The 22,271-nt window shown below is 48.0% G+C and overlaps 1 protein-coding gene across 6 annotated transcripts in view; it reads right to left on the bottom strand.

The window, feature by feature from the left end:
- Positions 1-22,271, bottom strand: part of ZNF532 (zinc finger protein 532) — a 112,627-nt gene that overhangs the window by 76,088 nt on the left and 14,268 nt on the right. Inside the window, exon 1 of one of the 6 annotated variants that reach the window (XM_070779123.1) lies at positions 16,768-17,370. The exons of the other annotated variants lie outside the window; for them this stretch is intronic. Within the exon in view, the coding sequence (XP_070635224.1) occupies positions 16,768-16,885 (118 nt within the window). The 5' untranslated portion in view covers positions 16,886-17,370. Of the gene's footprint in view, positions 1-16,767; positions 17,371-22,271 lie in introns of those variants that run through there. 6 annotated transcript variants of the gene reach the window in all.

The raw sequence follows: 22,271 nt of genomic DNA, 5'->3' as shown, positions 1-22,271 counted from the left end.
GTTAACAGCTAGAATGGGAACTACTGTTTCCCTTTAAATGTTATATGCTGTATAATTTCCTAACCAAATACTAAAATCCATACATATCACCAAGCCAACATAAATAACAAGCCACAGACAGGAAAACAAAGCAAGGTACACACTTCGTTTTTTTTTTAATTCTTGTAAAACACACTTATCATAAAATTTACCATCTCAAACATATGTGCTTCATCTTTACATGAAATCCTTCTCTCTCACCAAGTCCTGTGCCTTCCCCTCGGCAACGTTACACCCGTCACGATCTCTGTCACTCCCCTCTCTGGGCCACCCTATCTTACACCCAGAAAAACATAACATGCTGCTCTCCAAGCTCTGGTTAAGAACTGTCAGATTAATCTTTCTAAAATGACATTCCATGGTGGCTCAGTTGGTAAAGAATCTGCCTGCAATGCAGGTGATCCCCTCCTGACCCGGGGATCAAACCCCCGACTCTCCCACAGAATCATATGCATCGCTTCCCTCTATTAAAAATCCTCACGTCACCTTCCTCATGAAGTCCACATTCCTCGGTCTGACACCAAAGAGCTCAGCCAGCCAAAGCCCAGCCACTCTCCTCCTGCAGGTCTGCGAGGACTGGGGACACACACAGCTTCCCTCCTAGGGTCATGCTGGTCCTTAACCCAGACTCTCTCTCCCTCTCACACACACACACCCCTTAATTAGCCAAAGGTGAAGAACCCATTTCTCAGGTTCTTCTGAAAGAAGAGCCTCAATTTCATCTTTAAAATGAGAAGTAATAATAATTGCCAAATCGTAAGACTACTGTAGTAAACAATATGTATGAAAAAAGTACCAAACACACAGGCATTAATGTTATTTTCTTCCTTTCTTTCTCTATTTGTTAGAATAAAAAAACAAAGTAAGGAGGAAAAAAAGGAAAAATGTAGAAACGTTCTTGAGAGAAGAAAGTGAAGTAGTTTTCAGGTGATGATGGTTTGGAGAAAAAGGAGGAAGAGGGACATTCCTGGGTACCGTTCAGAGCAAAGGCCCTGGCTCCTTACTGTATCTTATTTCATTTCAAAATGTTGGCCGCTTTCCTGGCATACACGTGCCTTTGAGTCCTGCTCTAGGGATCAGCCGTTGGTGGGTCACCTGGAGTTCATACACTGCAAGAAATGCACAGTTTCCTCTTAAAGGGCAGCAAACTTTCAGCTCACCCAGTAAAACACCTCAGTATATCTCTGACTCTCTTAGGACTCCTTCTCTTAATTTTGAAGCTCTGGCCTCCCAGTCAAGGATAACCACGGACCAGCTGCGATCTCCAGGGGCTCAGCAGTAAGGAATTCACTTGCAATGCAAGAGACCAGGGTTCGGTCCCTGGGTCCGATCCCTGGGTCAGGAAGATCCCCTGGAGAAGGGTAAGGCAACCCACCCCAGTATCCTTGCCTGGAGAATCCCATGGACAGAGGAGCCTGGCGGGCTGCAGTCCGTGGGGTCAGAGAGTCGGGCACGGCTGCGTGCCTGAACAACAACAGGCTTCGACCTCACCCCTCCCGCCCGCCCCTGGCCCAGCCACAGCTCTGGAGCGTGTTCACGCGCCCACTGACAGTTCGCAGGGCCCCCGCTCAGCAGGCCCCAGAGGGCTGAGGACGGACCCGGCAGACGAGAGCCACTTGGGGAGGCCGGCACCATCCCCCGCGCCGGGAGCCCCCGTCCTTGAGGAGGGTCTGAGTCCTAAACCCATACCCACCAGTCAGGACCCTGCAGAAACTAGGGAGAAGCAGGGAGAGAGACTGGGCTTGGAGAAAGGCCAAAGCAAGAGTGAGCTGCATGTCCCCCACGCGGCAGGCAGCCACCTCGTAGGCACCTCGTGCTCTGGAGAGCGCAGTTCCCTTTCTTTGGGCAGAGACGGAGGGAGGCGCAGAGCCTTTGGAAGGTATCTCGGAGTCCAGGAGAAAGGGGGACGGGCTTCCCGGCAGCAGCTCCACTGTCAACCCCGAAGGTGCGCGCCCGTGACCACTTACAGAGGTCGGTGGGCCAGTCTCCACCCCAGCGGCTCAGAGTCCACGAGCCCACTTTCCACACCGCCCAAGAGCAAGTGCGGACTGACCAGTGAACGCAGGAGAGTGAGCGCTGCTCGGGGACTGACAGGGACACCCATTTCCACAAGCTCAGCGCCTCTACCGGCATCCGGGCGCGTGGACTTGGAGGCCGCCCTTCCAGCTCCACGTCAACGACCCCACACAGCTGCTCTTCAGACACGTGGGGGCCCCTGAAGCCAAGAGAACACGGAGGCTGCTCATCTGGGCTCGGCAACTGCGTCTTCCAAAAGACCCAAGGTTTGGGTCAAGAGAGGGATTAAAAAAAAAAAAGTTAGGGGAAAAGACAGAAAATACGAAGGAAATTCCCACGTCTGTCAAATGGCACTTCAGTCAATCCTCAGGACGCAGAAGTAGAGAAACAGCAGCACGTTTTTGTATTTTAATGTTTTATACACGGCAAGAACTTCCCGAGGAAGAATGTTGACTGAATTCATGGGTTTCTTTCCCTTTGCCTCCTGAAACCCTACAAAGATGACATTAAAAGTATTTTTTAAAAGATAAAAATAGCAAATGTATGAAGACAAAAACTGGATTTCTGGCGGCTTAGGGCCGGGGAATTGCGAGAACTAGGGACTGACAGATAAAAGGCGCTTTTTTCCCTACTCCATTTTATTTTGCGCAGTTACCTTACAGTATTGTGCTAGTTAACAATTATAACAGTTGTGTCACTAGTATAACAGTCGTGTTAGTTAACAGTGTAATACTAGTTGTTCATTTACAATGTCGTGGTACTTCCTGCTGTCCAGCAAAGTGATTCAGTCTACATACACGCATATATTCTTTTTCACTACAGGCTGTTATAAGATACTGGATATAGTTCTCTGCGTTATGCAGTAGGACCTTGCTGTTCGTTTCTTCTTATACAGCAGTTTGCATCTGCTAATCCCAAAGGCTTACTTTATTCCTCCCCTTGCCTCGGCTTCTGATGACCACAAGCTTGTTTTCCACGTCTGTGAGTCTGTTTCTGTTCCGTAAATAAGTTCACTTGCAGCGTACTTTAGATGCCACATGTGGGGGTGTCAGAGGGTATTTGTCTCCGTCTGACTTGCTTCACTCAGTGTGATAACCTCCGTCCGTCCATGCTGCTGTAATGGCATTACTCCATTTTTTATGCATGAGTAATACGTCAAAAGCAGGGACATTACTTTGCCAACAAAGGTCTGTCTAGTCAAGGCTATGGTTTTTCCAGGGTCATGTATAGATGTGAAAGTTGGACTGTGAAGAAAGCTGAGTGCCGAAGATTTGATGCTTTTGAACTGTGGTGTTGGAGAAGACTCTTGAGAGTTCCTTGGACTGCAAAGAGATTCAACCAGTCCATTCTAAAGGAGGATCAGTCCTGGGTGTTCTCTGGAAGGACTGATGCTGAAGCTGAAACTCCAATACTTTGGCCACCTCATGTGAAGAGTTGACTCATTGGAAAAGACTCTGATGCTGGGAGGGATTGAGGGCAGGAGGAGAAGGGGACGAGAGAGGATGAGATGGCTGGATGGCATCACTGACTCAATGGACATGAGTTTGGGTGGACTCCGGGAATTGGTGATGGACAGGGAGGCCTGGCGTGCTGCGGTTCATGGGGTCGCAAAGAGTCGGACACGACTGAGCGACTGAACTGAATATGCTTTTGAACTGTGGTGTTGGAGAAGACTCTTGAGAGTCCCTTGGACTGCAAGGAGATCCAACCAGTCCATTCTGAAGGAGATCCGTCCTGGGTATTCATTGGAAGGATTGATGTTGAAGCTGAAACTCCAATACTTTGGCCACCTGATGCGAAGAGCTGACTCATTTGAAAAGACCCTGATGCTTGGAAAGATTGAGGCCAGGAGGAGAAGGGGACGACAGAGGATGAGATGGTTGGATGGCATTACCAACTCGATGGACATGGGTTTGGGTGGCCTCCGGGAGTTGGTGATGTACAGGGAGGCCTGGCGTGTTGCAGTTCATGGGGTTGCAGAGTCAGACATGCCTGAGTGACTGAGCTGAACAGTTATCCTCATCTATTCACCTGTCAGTGGACATTTGGGTTGCTTCCGTGTCCTCACTATCATAAATAATGCTGCTAGGAACACTGGGCTGGGTATGTTTTTGAATCAGTTTTCTGCAGATACATGCCCAGGAGCGGGACTGTTGGGGACCTGGTAAGCCCATCTTTAGTTTTTTAAGGAACCACCATGCTGTCTTCCACAGCAGCGGCACCAATTTACATTCCCACCAACAGACAGGGCTTCCTTTGCAGGTGATGGAAAGGTCCCACAACTGACCGTGGAGATGGTTACACAGGTCTTGTGAAAAGACCAAAAACCCCTGAACTGTATGCTGCTAATGGGTGAACTGTAGAGCATGTGAACTGTATCTCAATCAAGTTGTTACCACAGACATGTGTTAGACACCCACAGGACAGGGCCACGAAAACGGAGTGGAGGTCAGCATAAGACACAAGCAGTCCGAGAGAAGGGAGAGGGCAGTGGTCAGGCAGCTACACCCCAAGGCCTTGCAGGATGGGGCCGTGGAGAAGGCGGCCAGTCAGCCCTAGGGGACGTCAAAGCTCAGGCCTGGAATCAGAGGAGACACCAGCCATGGAAGGAAGGCGGAGGCTGAAAACAACCAGGGGCTGAAGTCCACACGCAGTGCCCTTGCTGAAGCCCTGACGCTCTGCCCGCTGGGGCAGCAGGGGAGCACAGGAGGAGCACTCTCCGGGTTAACCAGAGCCATGGGGACTCAAGATTCAGCATCTCCACCGTGGTGAGGGCTTCCCTGGTGGTTTGGATGGTAAAGAATCCAAAGGAGGAGTCCTGGGTTCCATCCCTGGGTTGGGAAAAAGATTCCCCTGGAAGAGGGCATGACAACCTTCTCCAGTCTTCTTGCCTGGAGAATCCCATGGACAGGGGAGCCTGGTGGGCTATAGTCCATGGGGTCCCAAAGAGTTGGATATGACTTGTGAGACCGTGAAGTCCAGCTCCAGAACTGACCACAGAGAAGCCAAGGACGAGGACAGGTCTGTGTGGGCACAGCCTCCAATCAGCTGGCCACACGCCTCGTCCTGAACCATCAGCAGACCTGTGGAAGAGCCTCTCACCCAAGAAAGACCACGCTAAACAAACAGAAAAGCAAGATGAGGACAGAAAGGCCCCAGAGGGTGGAAGAACACACCTATGGGCACAGACACCATCTCGAGGAGAAAAACCGGAAGTCACGGAGACGCAGCCCCAAGGACAGGAAGAAATGTTTGAAAGAAGAGACATAGCCCCCAAAGGACAAGAAGAAATGTTTGAAAAAAGAAATATTATAACGGAAATAAAAGATGAAACAGGTTAAAAAAAAAGTCCGAGAAATCAGAAAGCAGAACTAGAAAAGAGATCTGGACAACAGGAGAAAAAAGGCACTAAAATTCAAAGTTCACCCACTTGGTCCAACATCTCATAAGAGTGTTTCAGAAAGAGAAAATGCAGAGACATTATTATCGAAGAAAAAATACAGGAATGACTCCCAAGACTGAAGGAGCCAAATCTCAGACTGAAAGGGTCCTCACAGAGCTGCCAAATAAATCTCAATTTCAAATAAATGACGACTACTCTTCTCCTAGAAGTCTGTTCCATTGTTTATCCGGGCTATTTTTTTTTCTTTTGCTAAATCGGGCAAGCCTCTACCATGACAGCACCTCCTAGGAAAAAAACGCCCGCACCCCAGCCATGACAGAATGCTCGAAATTTAAGATCAACCACAGCGTGGAAGTCCCTGGGCCCCAGGCGGTAGTGGGCGCTTTGGCCCCTGGATCCCCACACCCGCCGGTGGGGCGCCGGGCACCCCGCCTTTGGACCAGAGGAGGCAGGCACTGCCCAGGACCCCACGCTTTACACGACGCATGTATCTGAACATACGGAGCTGCTTTTTTTTTTCCTTTTCAGTCTCATAGGAAAGTTTTGTTTCTGTGGTGGTTTGTTTTTTAACTTTTTGCAAACTGGCTGAAAGGAGCGGGAATTACAGTAGGGAGACAGATGGGGGCGGGTGTGGGGCGGGTGAGCCTGTCCCTGCCCCAGGGGGGGGCAACACCCCTGCCACCCCCCACGCCCCCCACCCCAGCACAGAAGGTGCAGGTTTGGAGCTTACAACTGCCTGGAAAGGCTTAAGCAAAAAAATAAAGCTCCCAACAACGACCCCGTTAGGGGAGTCCACCCACAAGCCGGCTGGTCCCCGGGAGGAGGCCCGGCCACAGCTGGTGAGTGGCCCGGGACTGGCATCCAGGCGGGTGGCCCTCGCCCTCCTGCTGTCACTCGGTTCAGGGGGCCGGTCCGAGGGTGAGGATGTCTCCAGACTCCCAGTCTTGAGGGGGAGACCGGAGGAACGGGCTTCCAGGCCCTGGGTGAATCAGGGGCCAAGCCTGAGCTGCGGCCTGACTTAAAACCTTTTAAATATTTAGGCATATGGTATATACCTTTTAAATATTTAAATCTCTCTCCTGAATATTTCATTACGCCTTTTAAATATTTAGCCGTCTGGGCTCCATTTGCGGTCTCTGCCTCAGGCCCTGCAACATTAAGGGCAGGCCTGTGGGGCATTATTATTATTATTATTACTACTATTCCTGTTTCATGTATGGGACAGAGAAAGCTTAAGTACGCTGCTCAAGGACAAGACGGCCAGAGACGGGTCGAGGGCGGACGACAACCCCGACCTTCTGCCTCCGCAGCCCAGGCTCACAATCCCTACCAGAACAGACAGCCAGAAGGTAATTTCTAAACTGAAGAACTCCAAATTTAGCAGCGTTTAAGTGTATTATTCGGCAATGAGACAGTTAACAACAGAAGAACACATCAAAGAGTTGAAATTAACTGCCTACAGGGATGAGGACTGAAAATACCGTTTCTTTTTTTAATCTGTGTGTACATGTATTACTTCCACAAAAAATTTAAATTGTTAAGAATCGTTAACCATCTTAACTTCACATCTCCTTCCTTAATGTAAACAACTCAAAGATCACTCTGCTCCCCAAGGCTCATTCCTCCAAAAACGCATCACACATGCTCCAGGTTTTGCCTAAACGGAAAGGCCAATCTATCATAATACAAAAACAGTTCATTGACTGTAACCCTTAGAGTGTTACTGCACTCAGTGTGGTCTCCAAATTGTTTACAGCGAAACACAACAAATCCTATTATTTGTCCCAAAATGTCACAGAGCTTAAAACCCCAAAATAGTCGTCTCCTTTTTTTTCTCTGTCATTGTTGGTCACACCACTTGGCATGCGAGATCTTAGTTCCCTGACCAGGGACCGAACTTGCGCCCTGCGTTGAAAGCACAGAGTCTTAACCACTGGACTGATGGGGAAGTCCCCAAAGAGTCATTTCTGATTGCAAAATTAGGGGCCATGAATATTCAGAAAGAATTTTTAATGTATTTTTCTCTCCCAACCTCAATTTAGAGAGCCCTTACTCAGTGAGAGCTGAAAATAAAGGGAAGGAAAAAAAAAAAGGGAGAGAAGAAAAGCTTTCAGCATTCAACTTCTTATAGATGATCTATATGCTGAAAAAACATCTATTTACAATATTGCTTAATTCAGAAATGGCTGAAGTGTTCCATCCAACTTAGCAATCTAGGAGCACAAATAATGAAATGTGAGTAATGATTCCCCCTTAGACCAGAACCAGTATCAAAGAGAGATTCCAACCCAGAGAATTTTTTGTGTTTCCGTCCAAGTCCTGGGGTGGGGTTAGGGGAGAGATGACAGAAAGAGAAAAGAAAAAGGCTTACAACCTAAGACTTGACCCCGGAGCAAAACCATGGCCCTTTGAAGAATGCAGTCTGTGTAGCCTTTCATGTCTCCAGCTAACCAGGCTGCCCGTTTAAAGTGGAAGGTCACACAGGCCTGAGCCCTCGCCTCCCAGCTTGCTCTTTTGCTGGTTCACCTTCGTATGTTCTATTCCTCAGCCGACTCTAGCTTCTTCCTGTTCAAAGCCTCCTGAAGACACCTCTGACTGACTGATCCCAGCCTACTCCCATCTGTCCAGTTTATCGGTCTCTTCGACATTTACGCACACCACTGCTGTTTTACTTGAGATGGTTAGATGGTATCACCAACTCAACTGTTCAAACATGAGTTTGAGCAAGCTCTGGGAGATGGTGAAGGACAGGGAAGCTTGGCATGCTGCAGCCCACAAGGTCACAAAGAGTTGGACACAGACAGCGATTGAACAACAACGACGACAAAAAAAACAGATTTAAGGTGGTTTAGAGCAAGAGATTCATATGTAAGACCAACAGCTGTGCAGGGGGGAGGAACATCAAGATGCACATGACCCAGGATGTCCCAGGCATGAGCCACAACTCTGCTTCCCACCCAGACGCCAGGAGTGGTTCCACTGGGTCACCATAGACGCGCCAGGAAAAAAAAAACTGTTATCCTTTCTTTCCGCCGATCTAAGGGGCCTAGAATAGGTAGATTCAAAGACAGAAGAAAGAACAGAGGTTACCCCGGCTGGAGAGAGAGGGAAAGGAGCGCTATTGTTTACTTGATCCAGAGTTTTTGTGGGGGTGATGCGCTCTTATGTTACATATGGGCTTCCCTGGTGGTTCAGGCGGTAAAGAATATGCCTGCAATGTGGGAGACCCAGATTCGATCTCTGGGTCGGGAAGATCCCCTGGAGAAGGGAATGGCAACCCACTCCAGTATTCTTGTCTGAGGAATTCAACAGAGGAGCCTGGCGGGCTACAGTCCATTGGGTCACAAAGAGTCAGACACAACTGAGCAACTAACACTTTCACTTCTTTTCATGTTGTGTATATTTCACAATTAAAAAAAAAAAACACACACGCTGCTGCCCTGAACAGGGAGGACACGTTACAATAAATATTCTAATGTCTGGTTCTCTTTTGCAGCATCTTTGGGGAAACTAGCTGGTATCAGCAAAGCCCTTGTAACCTCTCACAACCAGCAGTCTGAGACGTGCGGAGTCCTGATTTTTAGCGTTTATCCATTTCTGTGATATAAACGCTTAAAATTCTCCAAGCCAGGCTTCAGCAATATGTGAACCGTGAACTTCCTGATGTTCAAGCTGGTTTTAGAAAAGGCAGAGGAACCAGAGATCAAACTGCCAACATCTGCTGGATCATGGAAAAAGCAAGAGAGTTCCAGAAAAACATCTATTTCTGCTTTACTGACTATGCCAAAGTCTTTGACTGTATGGATCACAATAAACTGTGGAAAATTCTGAAAGAGATGGGAATAGCAGACCATCTGATCTGCCTCTTGAGAAATTTGTATGCAGGTCAGGAAGCAACAGTTAGAACTGGACATGAACAACAGACTGATTCCAAATAGGAAAAGGAGTACGTCAAGGCTGTATATTGTCACCCTGCTTATTTAACTTCTATGCAGAGTACATCATGAGAAAAGCTGGGCTGGAAGAAACACAAACTGGAATCAAGGTTGCCGGGAGAAATATCAATGACCTCAGATATGCAGATGACACCACCCTTATGGCAGAAACTGAAGAGGAACTAAAAAGCCTCTTGATGAAGGTGAAAGTCAAGAGTGAAAAAGTTGGCTTAAAGCTCAACATTCAGAAAACGAAGATCATGGCATCTGGTCCCATTACTTCATGGGAAATAGATGGGGAAACAGTGGAAACAGTGTCAGACTTTATTTTTCTGGGCTCCAAAATCACTGCAGTTGGTGACTGCAGCCATGAAATTAAAAGACGCTTACTCCTTGGAAGGAAAGTTATGACCAACCTAGATAGCATATTCAAAAGCAGAGACATTACTTTGCCAACAAATGTTCGTCTAGTCAAGGCTATGGTTTTTCCTGTGGTCAAGTATGGATGTGAGAGTTGGACTGTGAAGAAGGCTGAGTGCCGAAGAATTGATGCTTTTGAACTGTGGTGTTGGAGAAGACTCTTGAGAGTCCCTTGGACTGCAAGGAGATCCAATCAGTCCATTTTGAAGGAGATCAGCCCTGGGCTTTCTTTGGAAGAAATGACACTAAAGCTGAAACTCCAGTACTTTGGCCACCTCATGCGAAGAGTTGACTCATTGGAAAAAGACTCTGATGCTGGGAGGGATTGGGGGCAAGAGGAGAAGGGGACAACAGAGGATGAGATGGCTGGATGGCATCACTGATTCGATGGACATGAGTCTGAATGAACTCCGGGAGTTGGTGACGGACAGGGAGGCCTGGCGTGCTGCGGTTCATGGGGTCGCAAAGAGTCGGACACGACTGAGCGACTGATCTGATCTGATCTGATCTGACCATGGTACAATTCCTGGTACTGACATGACGTCCCTGGCTGGAGGGAGAGGGAGGGTGTTGAGAAGAGGCACCCCCGATGAGCTGTTGAGCTGGTCAGAGGCAGCCCCAACATCACTGATGCCCAAAATGTGTTCTCCTTACAGACACTAGGAGGGAAGGAAGAGTCTAGAGTCCAATGGTTAAATGAAGCTTAAAGTGGTTTCTTTACCACAAAACATCCCTGAATCTTCATTCCTACCTCCTTTGAGATCTTTTAGCAGAGTGACATGCATTCTCAGTCACCAAGAAGGGCTGGTGTGTGACATGTTTACCTGCCCCACCTGACCTCCGGACCCTTTTCTCCCTGAAGAACACCTTGGCGTTGCTCCTTGCCTTCTGGGACGAAATTAAAGTGTTAGTCGTTCAGCTGTGTCTGATGCTTTGCAACTCCATGGACTGCAGCCTGCCAGGTTCCTCTGCCCATGGAATTCTCCAGGCAAGAATACTGGAGTGGGTTGTCATTCCCTTCTCCAAGGGACCTTCCCCATCCAGGGATGCAACCCAGGAATCCTGCATTGCAGGCGGATTCTTTACCGTCTGAGCCACCAGGGAAGCCCCACCTTCTGGGAAATACCAGGTTAAAGAAATGAGTCTATTCGCTTGCAGGCAACAAGCAGAACCCCCCCACACACACACAAAGCAGAGACAGCCAGGCATCCAGAAGACACCTACTCTGTGTCGACTCTATGCCAGCGGTGACTGGCATACCCTGTCTGACAATCCAAGAGTGACAAGCTAACCTGGGTCAAAATTTTGTGGCAATTTACGCAGAAGAGCCCAGTTAGAGCCTCTGCTCATTGGGTCCCAAGCCACAGGGATGTTAGACAAGAAGAAGAAAATCCGGGTACCATTTCTCTTGGCCTTTCTCGTGGGACACTGTCTTCTCAAAGTCCTGCAACGCACCTCCTTCTGATTCCAAAACTTCCTCCACCCAAACTTTAATGTACGTTAACGTCTAAAATATTCCAGGTGGGACCACAACATTAACCTATATAAAACTGCCAAAATATCTAGAAAAATATCGATAGGCTAGTTCTGATCGTGACGTGTCAAGAAGTGCCTGACAACGCAGTACGTCAAGGGCGGATCCAAACTGCAGGAGAGGAAAATGAGTAACTAACTCCTTTGGGAAGAGCAAGGAGGTCAGCAGTCTCAAAGCCCCACAAATTAATACCCAGCACGAGCCATGGTTTATGGGATTTGATTAATGAGAATATTATTTTCATTTATCTTATTGTTTAAGCACTTCCTGAACAGAAGGCTTTCCACAATGAAAAAGATCACGTATTTATGCTTCTTTGCAAGAAGCACCGACAGAGAGAAGACAATGCTGGAGAGAGAGCAAGAAGAGGACGGGGACCCATTACAAGGTACAGGCAAGGCAGCGGAGGGCCCTGACCACCTCCTCCTCCTCCAAGCGGCCTGAATCTGGAGCCAGAGGAAATGGATCTCCTATCGTACCACCGTGGCCCATAAACGCAGGACAAGGACGGAGCCACAGCAAATCCCATCAACGTTCTGACAGCTTTCCCGAAGGATGAGGGCGTTCCGCAGCCTTTCGCAGCTGACCCACGGTCCCGCGGAGACGGTGCCACCGTTCCGCCCCACACAGTCACTGCCCTCTCTGCCTTCCCTCCACGCAGGAGACCACAGGCCAAGCCCCTTCAACAGAAACCACCACTTCACAGGCCAGCTGGGTCTGCAAGCAGTTCTGACACGTGAGTCCCACGTGCTTCGGTCCATGTGTAAGATGTATACGTGTATACATATGTAAAAAGGAATGTATGTGGAAAAATGTATACAGCTTCCTAATTCCTTGGTTTCTGAAAGCTGTTAGCTTACTCCACAGTGGGAAAAGAAGCACTGATGTCTAAGAGTAATGAGAAATTTCTAATTATTCTTTTTTTTTTTCCTTTGAAGTACAGAATCAGAAATTGCTGATTCAATAGCCGAGAATAACCCATTTGCTCTCAGTTTACTGACAAGCATTCCTTAAGACTTTCTATGTAATGAACACTACAGAGACGATAGGGCAAGAACCCCATCATTTCATCCAGCAGCAGCAGAACCTTGAGTCCCTCTGCGTGACTTCTGCTGCAGAAACAGCATCTGAGGGCTTCCCTGGGGGCTGAGACAATAAAGAATCCGCCTGCAATGCAGGAGACCTGGGTTCAACCCCTGGGTCAGGAAGATCCCTTGGAAGAGGGCGTGGCAACCCACTCCAGTGTTCTTGCCCGGAGAATCCCATGGACAGAGGAGCCCGGCGGGCTACAGTCCACGGGGTCACCGAGTCGGACACAACTGACCGACTAACACACACACAAATAGCACCCTACTTCCTGTCTCTTTACCCCCAACTCAGAGACCCTCCAGCCAACACAACCTCTTAGGTTCACAATCTCTATGTGAACATCATTACAGCTCCATAAGAATCACTCTTAACTAGAATGCTCAGGTAGCATCTTTCAAAGAGCTTTATTCATCCAACAGGCTGCCGTTTACTTAAAATGCCTCTCTTTCTTTCCTGGGGTTTTAAAACATTTTTCTTATCAGAGTAGTATATGCTGATACTCATTAAAAGAAAAAAGTATAAGCAAGTGAAAGTAAAAGTCTCCAGGAGACCCACTGGATCACTAATAACATTTGAGATACAGACTTCTAAATGCATACATAACCATAAATATATAAATACACATATATAATTTTAACAAAATACACATTTTTTTTTTTTACATTCGACAACGTATCAGACATCTCCCCATGTCTATACATGTTTCCTTCATGTCACAGACATACGTCCATGCTAATTCTATGCATACATCTGTTCAGGGGTACCCTGTTAAATATAGACTTTGATCTATTCCAAAAAGACTTTGCCAAAGCAAGGAACTGCAAAAGAAACCTTTCTTCAAGAATTCTTGCCAAAATAAGAACACTTCAAAAAATAACCTTTAAGATATACAGTGCTGAGTTTCACCCATTTGCTTTAAAATTCTAAAGATAATATTTTTAACTCATGTGAGAAAGTAAAAGATAAGGGAGATAGAGACATTAAAATAATCTACTCATGCTCTTAAACCATAATCCTTAAGTTCACCATGTCTCAAAGAACAATTTTTGTCATTCCATCCATCAGGAGACTACCCTTGACTTCATGGTAACCTAGGCTTGCCTACGGATAGTTTAGTCATTAAGCTCAGTCATGTTCCACTCTTTGCGACCCCATGAACTGTAGCCCGCAAGGCTCCTCTGTCTGTGGGATTCTCCAGGCAAGAATACTGGAGTGGGTTGCCATGCCCATCTCCAGGGGATCTGCCTGATCCAGGGATAAGCACCCATATTTAGGCATGTGCCTGATATTTTAGTAATCTTTTACTTTCACTTTCCTAAAGGATCTTAGCCTGAAGGAAATCTCCAAGGAGTCAACTCCTTTTCCCAAAACCAGCAAAGTAGGAACCAAGGAGTTCACCGAGCCTCAGGAGAGAGGGCAAGCTGGTACAGGCTGGCACTTAAAATCCTATCATGCCGGCATGAGACAGAAGATGGTATGGTGAACAATAAAAAGGGCTGGTCACAAAGACAGAATGAGGCAGCTGGTCAACTTCCTAAGGTACCTTTAGTCAGACTTGGTATAGACAAATTCATATTTTAAATAAAAAGTCTTAAAGACGTATGCAAAACATAGACCAAAATCAAACTGTAAGAGAACTTTAAAACCCCACTTATAAAGCAGAATCCCGTTTTATCTGGTGATTTTTAAAATATCCGTTAAGTACAGAGGTCCCAGGTCCCTCTAAAAAGAAAAGGAGCTGTTTACCTATGAGGAAGGAGAGGTCCCAGGAAAAAGGAGGAAAGAGGAGGAGGAGAAAAAAAGGGCTGAACCGAGAAACAGACGCAGAGCGAGGGAACAGGACGTGTGCACGAACACAGTCAGGACGGGGGCTGGCAGGAATATTTAGAGTACACTTTAAAGTACGAAGGACATGTTAAAGTTCTCAAAAGAGACAAGGAGAGGGAGAGACGAATTCCTCTATGTTAATTCAGAGTCCTGGAGATTTTAGCAAGCAGATTACCAGGTACAGTTAAAGGTCAAAAAAAATAACTAGAAGTCCTTAAAAAGAGGTAATAACCACTCCTGTGGTGAAAAATCGCAGGGAAGAATGTGGAAGCCCGAGGCACAGGACCGTCCGGATGAGCTCTGACAACTGCACAGCACTGAGGAGGGCTGGGAGTTGCTCTCCTGCAGCGCCCACCCCAGTCTGCAGAAAGGCTCTTTCAGGTTAAACGTGCAGGTTCATGAGATGTTGTTCTCAATCACTGTATTTTATAGAAAAAATTAAAAAACAGGTATGAAAATAAAAGCAATATGGAGAAAAGGGAAAAGAAAGACACAGCTTGCTGGATGGAAGGTCCACCCTGATGGGCAACCCTTCTTTCTACAAGACACTGGCCTAGACACAGGGAGCCCAGGAGTTGATCCACCTCCGCCTCCATTCACAGCTTTCAGCTCTAAGTGCCGTCTAAGTGCTCGGGAAGAAGGAAGCAAACATCAAGGAAAGCAAATACGGTTCGCAACAGGCTAAAGACGAAGAGAGGAGGGAAGAGTCTGAATCAGATAACCATCGAAAAAGGAAAAAAACTCAAGATGAAGATATTCTATTTCATATACACAAAATTAGAAAGTAAGTGATATTAAGCCATGACAGGATACATTACAACTGGTTCTTTCCTTTCAAAGGAGTCAACTGATTCAATATTTGACTTCATTTGCAGTTTGCTAAAATGGCCCAAAAGGCCCTCATTTTCCACATCTTCCTTTATTAATGAGTCCCCAGGAATTTTATCCTGGGTCTGCCTGGAGAAAATTAAATAGCCTATGAAGACGGTGTTTTTATTATTCAAGCGACTATATTCCTTTAAAATGCTCATCACTCAGAGCCTCAGTCCTGAAAACCCTCTGTGGAAGTCAGGGTCCACCTCTCGCCGTGTTCTGTTTAGCCGGGGACAGGACATCCACAGAAAGGCAACCAGAAGGGCAGAGTAGTTAGGAAATAATTTCTGAAAGCGAAGCATGAGAAGATCAAAGGAAATGGACAAAAAGGTCGACCACGGAGGGCTCCTTTCCTTTCAAAGCCTCTACTCCCTCAGAGGATGGCCAATTTGCATGTCCTGTCCCTTCTCCCGGGGGGACTCCTGGAGAAAGCAGCCTTCACCAGGGCCCTCGGTCACTTCCTCAGGAAGTGGGAGGAACCACCGCTCACCCTGGCTCCGCGTGGTCCTGGGATCTGGGAATGGACAGTCTCCCCACGACTGGCACGTCCCCGGGGCCGAGGCTGCTGCGTGCTCGGGCCTGGGGCCCTGCAGAGCCTCGTGGGCTTGGCTGACCGCCGGAGGGGAGGGGACAGGGGGGACCAGTCCACGTCCCTCTTTGGCACCAGCTCACCTCCTGGACACACAGCGAGGGAGACGTTGTGTCGGGGAGGGTGCTGGGACTCCCCGTGACTGAACCTGCCGCAGACTGTACCCAAATTAAGCAACTCCCGTCAATCCACATGACCGATGTTTTCTTTCCCTTGCTTGAGAGTCAAAAATAGAACTGTGCTGACTTGCCGTGAGTGCTAATAAGGTTCTTGAAGGGTGGGAATATCTACTTACTGAATATACAAAGCTTCCAAAAATACCTGCCCCCGTGTTTTTCTTTAGAAAGCAGAATGCAAATTTAATGGGTAGGGCTGCTTCGGGTTAGCATTTCAAAATGATGGCTCTCCGGGGAAAAACCTGAAGGCAGAAGTCAGGGCTGACCAGATACCAAGTGCTGGTTCAGAAGAGCCAGCTCAGGTCTGCCCAGACCACGGTGCGCAGGAGTAAGCCGCCTAACCGGCTGACCAAACCCGCTTATCAGAAGTCGGTCATCTGGTCTTTCTGAGGCCTGGCCTTCGTTTCTCCTCCAGGAATGCCTCTGGGCACCAGGTCATCTCCCAGGCTGACCATCTTTACAGCTATCTGGTGCAAAGTAAACAGGCACTCAGGGCAAGTGCTTGCCTGGACACCCCCAAAATTGAATGAAAGAAAACCTTCTGCTAAGAAGATTACGCACCATGAGATTCTCTCCAACAGCACTCTCACAAACCAAGAAATTTTTTAAAGTCCAGAGGAAAAACCTGCTCTTTCCTTAGTTACTCCCAAGGAAAAAACGGGCAAGAATCCTAGTTGCAATACCTGGAAGACAAGTCACTGATTTCAAGGCACAGGCACAAGGTTTTAAACCAAAGGAATAAATCTTCCCAAGTGAGAAGCATCTGCATGAAAATGTCTGGGGCAGAGATATTTGTAAATATAGCGAAACACTGGAAAACATGGAAACGTCCATCAGCAGGAAAACGATCATATCAATTGTGGTACCTCTTTTTAATTGCGGTGAGAAAATCCCATGGACGGAGGAGCCTGGTGGGCTGCAGTCCACGCGGTCCTGAAGAGTCAGACACGACTGAGCGACTTCACTTTCACTTTTCACTTTCATGCACTGGAGAAGGAAATGGCAACCCACTCCAGTGTTCTTGCCTGGAGAATCCCAGGGGCGAGGGAGCCTGGTGGGCTGCCGTCTATGGGGTTGCACAGACTCGGACACGACTGAAGCGACTTAACAGCAGCAACACACACATAATGTGAAGTCTAACACCTTAGACATTTTGACATGTATAGCTGAAAAGTGTTCAGTAGTGCTTCTCTGGGGGTCCAGTGGTTAAGAATCCGTCTTCAATGCAGAAGACACTGGTTCAATACCTGGTCTGGGAAGATCCCACTGTCACAGGGCAACTAAGTCCACGAGCCACAGTCACTAAGCCCTCCCTCACTCACCGCAGAGCCCAGACTCTGCAACAAAAGCCAACGAAAGCAGAAGCGCGCTCTCCGCAACTAGAGAAAGACTACGTGCAGGAATAAAGACCCGGCGCAGCCATAAATAAATCAAACTTTCTTAAAAATAGTGTGAAGTATATTCACACTGTTGACAGCACGCTGTTTTTAATGGAGGGGGAAATCGGGTCCTAAAACAATATATAAACTACATTAAAACTAAAAAGAAAAAAATAAGCCTATTGCATTTTACATGATATGTAAAACAAGCATACTGCATTTTATACATTTATACATAAATATGTAAAATTTATAGATAGGGAAAATTCACAGAAAGGCTTAGGACTCACACTAAACATCTTGACACATGAATGCAGAAAGGGCAGGGGATAGAAGGTACGGACACAGGTTTTTCAAAGTTCATCCACCTAAGCACTTTCAAGATCACCTATCTACGGGGAAGTAGATGAAAGTTTAAATTTCCTATGAACTCAAGGGCAGTCAGCATCACCAGCCTTGGCAATTCTGTCAAAGGTCCTCTGGCAAGAGCTCTGTTTCCCACCGGGTGCACCACATTCTTTTAACTACAAGCCCCCTGTGCCAGCAGTTCACTAATATGTCTATGAGTTTATAAAAATACTAAAAGGGTCTGGGCTAAATCTGTCACCCTTAATAAACTTCAGGAAAACTCATTACAGCCTCTGCTCGGAGTGAGTTATTCAAAGAGCTTCAATGATGAGAAAGCAAGGGGGAAAAAAAGCCTAAATTTCTTTGCTATTAGTTGGATATAAAATATTCAAGTTTGGTGGATTTCAGTATTTCAAAACTAAGAAATCACGTACAAACCCATGTCTAAAACCAAAGGATCCCCGTTTAAGAGAAAAACTCACGAAGGCTTTCGAAGCATTCATTTGGCATTTTATAAATGCCACACTTTTCAGTAACATCTCTATAATTCCACCTTGAAGCAAAGTATAGATTTTCTACATCAGACGTGATACTTTGACTACAGACAGGAGAACCTCAAAGCACGCTTCCTTTGTCACCTGAATAAACCTTCTAGATTTTTGTACAAAAATCCAAGTTTGCCCCTGAAATGCCCCCATCAAACCAGCCACTTTGGTTTTTGCTGTTTTGTATTCATTTTAACCAGAAACTTTTTCAAATACTAAACTTAAAACTATTGGCAAAGATTTTTGAGAATCACAGCCTCAGAAAACAGGAAGGCGAGCGCTGGGAGCTGACAGAACCTCGCTCTTTTCTGGGAAGTTACAGTCCAGCCACACGTGCTAGAAATCTTTCTTTCGGAATCTTTACAACCCAAGTTTCAAAGCATTGTCCTCGCAACAAGGTTGTGAGTCGGTGGTTCTCAAAGGGAGTGATTTTGCTCCTCCTCCATGGCTACAGAAATTTAGCAATGTCCAGAGACATTTCTGGCTGGCACAACCTCAAGTGCGGTGAGGGGTGCTCCTGGCATTCAGCGGGGTAGGAAGTAAGCAGCCAGAGACGCTAAGCATCCTATTCCGCAAGGGACAGCCCCCAGCGAAGCACGGCCCGGCCCTTAAGCTCACTAGTGCTGAGGCTGAAAAGCCCTGCTCTCCGGGAACGGACTTTCCCCTTGTTACCTGTTCTCCCACCAGGACCTAACCCCCCTAAGATCACAATAAAGCGGCTGGGGACCCCCCGGTTGGCCGGTGGCTGACGCTTGCAGTGCAGGCGGCCTGGGCTGACCCCTGGTCAGGGAACCAGCTCCCACATGCTGCAGTGAAGCCTGAAGACCCTGTGTGCCACGGCTAGGACCTGGCGGAGCCAAACAAACAAAATGCAAAGAGACAAACCCGTGAGCCCGCTCCCCTGGGCGCCCCCCAGCCTGGGGAGGGGCGGCCCCTCCAGCGCCCCGCGCCTTCCTCCCCCACCACCTGAGGAAGCCTGCAGACCAAGGGCTGCCCATGGGCTGATCACAGCTGGTCCAGAATTCCAAAACGAGCACTGCCTTGTCTCGCTGGACACCAAACTCACCTGCGGCAGTTTTAGATTTCTGAAATGTAGGGCTTTCATCTATAAGACATGACTAAGAGCATCCCCCAGGGTGATCGTTCACAACATGTCTACTGACTTTTAAAAGTAAACTCACTTAAAAGTTCTCTTCCTGGAGTAGAGAAAAACCAGAGAACACACACACGAGGAGAATGAAGAGTATCACGCTGTCCAACACTAGGTTACAGTATAAGGAGAGGAAGCTCTCAGTATTTCTCACGAGGTCCCCCTGAATTTGCACTAATTTCACCAGACAATCAAGAGCTTGGAATAATGGTCACACAGGAATGCTCCTGTTACACAATTTTCCACCAAATAGGGGAAAGCGGGGATTCTACAGTGTAGGGATTTGGGAAGTGCTGGATTAAACACATACACACACATCTTTCTTCTCCCAAGGCTTCTCTGAACTTTTAAGTGCTGATGTGAATTTCTAGGGTGAAACTTCATCATGGGGATACAATGTCCAAGCTGGAAGCATTGCCCAAGCTTATTGGATGCTGGACACTTTCAGAGTGAGACATCTCTGGGGCTTATTTAAAACAAAGTTTAATCAAATCTTGCAGTTGCAAGAGGTCAGTTACACTTCTGGAGCTTTCCTGATGGATCAAACGATAGGTTCGATCCCTGGACTGGCATGATCCCCTGGAGAAGGGCATGGCAACCCACTGCAGTATTCTTGCCTGGAGAATCCCATGCAAAGCGAAGCCTGGTGGGCTACAGTCCATGGGCGTTACACAGAGTTAAACACGACTGACCGACTTGGCATGCACACACGTGATTTAATAATGAGCATCCTTCACTTAACTGCCCTCCTGCAGAAAAGCAGCCCAGCAAGGTCTTCTAGGCAGCACAACAGAGGCAGAACAGAAATTTCCCATCCTCAACGACCTGAAACCAAGGCAGAGTGTAACCAAAGAGGGGACAGCTAAATCTGAAACACCAACAGAGGCCAACGGTACCTACTGACCAAGATTAGCAGGAAAAGAATTGTTCTTAAAAAAGCTATGAGTCATCTAAATCAAAACCCGCCAAGCCTAATCAGTATTACTACTCAAGTGCTAAACTATGTGTTTCAGCTTTCCCCAAATTAACGCTAGACAGACGAACCAGACTCGCATTTTGCCAAATGGACAGACATGCATGAGGGACCTGAAACGTTCACACACACACCTCACACAGACATACACACATACACCCCTCTACCTAGGAGCACCCTCAGACACACACACACACCCCCCTATGAGCACCCTCAAACACACACTCACCTCAGACACACAACCCCCTACCTATGAGCACCCTCAGACACACACACACACACCTCTCACACACACACATGCCTACCTATGAGCACCCTCACACAAACACACCTCTCACACACACACCCCCCTACCTATGAGCACCCTCAGACACACACACACACCTCTCTCACACACACACACACACACACTCTCACACACACACACGCCTACCTATGAGCACCCTCAGACACACACCACACACCTCTCACACACACACACACACACCCCTACCTATGAGCACCCTCACACACACACACACCTACCTATGAGCACCCTCAAACACACACCACACACCTCTCTCACACACATACCCCCTATGAGCACCCTCAAACACACACACTCACTCACCTCACACACACAACACTCACCTCACACACCACCCCTCTCTCTCACACACACACCCCTACCTAGGAGCACCCTCACACACACACACTCACCTCACACACATACACACACACACCTCACACACACACACACCCTATGAATACCCTCAGACACACACACACACTCACCTCACACACACACCTCTCACACATACACCCCTACCTAGGAGCACCCTCAGACACACACACACACACTGACCTCACACACACACACACACACATATCCCTCTCTCTCACCTCACGCACACACACCTTTACCCATGAAGCACTCTCAGACACACACACACACACTCACCTCACACACACACACTCACCTCACACACACACACTCACCTCATACACACACCTCTCTCACAGACACACACCCCTACCTATGAGCACCCTCAGACACACACATACACGCTCATCTCACACACACACACACTCACCTCACACCCACTCACCTCACACACACACACCTCTCTCACAGACACACCCCTACCTATGAGCACCCTCAGACACACACACACTCACCACATACACACCTCTCACAGATACACCCCTACCTATGAGCACCCTCAGACACACACACACACACACACTCACCTCACACACACTCACACACACACACACTCACCTCACACACACACACCTCTCTCTCACACACACACCCCTACCCATGAGCACCCGCGGACACGCAGCGACGCGCCCAGGGGAGCCCCTGCGCTGGCCCGGCCACCTCCCGCGGCCCTCCGGCCAGTCTTCACAGCAGGCGCTGTGGATTATGGAGCAAACACTGGTAGCTAAACGTACTGTTTTCGTGACCTTTGGGTAAACAGAAAATGCAGACTGAATCTCCACCCTCAAGAGCTCCTACACCTTGGCTGCTAAGCGGAAGCGCGTGAGGCCACGGCCGTCAGGTCCAGAAGACCCGGATGTGAACGCAGCCCCGACGCCGGCCGCTAGGCTTCGCACGTCCGCTCCCTCTGGGGGCGAGGAGCGCCCCGGGCCTGGCGCGGGCGAAGGCACTGGCTTGTCAGCGCTGCTGCGAGTCCGAACGACTCAGAAATCCAAAGTGGCTAGAGACATCCTTTCCCAAAGTGACCGACTCACCCGTCAGCTGTCTTCCTCCCAACTCGGGTTGAGTCACTTCCTGCCTCAAACTCTGTCCCCGCCTGAAGACGCTTCCCCGAGTCCTCCGCATGGACTTCCTTCCCCAGCCAAGCCCTACCTTGGATCTCCTACCTTGGGTCTTCTCTCCCTTTCTGTAAAACGTCATCCCTCTATTTTTTTCAAAATTTCACCCAAAGTTTATCTTTATTGGAACCTCTACTTCCTCACAATGTTTCTT

Source organism: Bos indicus, chromosome 24 (assembly GCF_029378745.1).
Source record: "Bos indicus isolate NIAB-ARS_2022 breed Sahiwal x Tharparkar chromosome 24, NIAB-ARS_B.indTharparkar_mat_pri_1.0, whole genome shotgun sequence".
Classification (NCBI taxonomy): domain Eukaryota; kingdom Metazoa; phylum Chordata; class Mammalia; order Artiodactyla; family Bovidae; genus Bos; species Bos indicus.
This window is presented reverse-complemented; position numbering and strand designations above follow the sequence as displayed.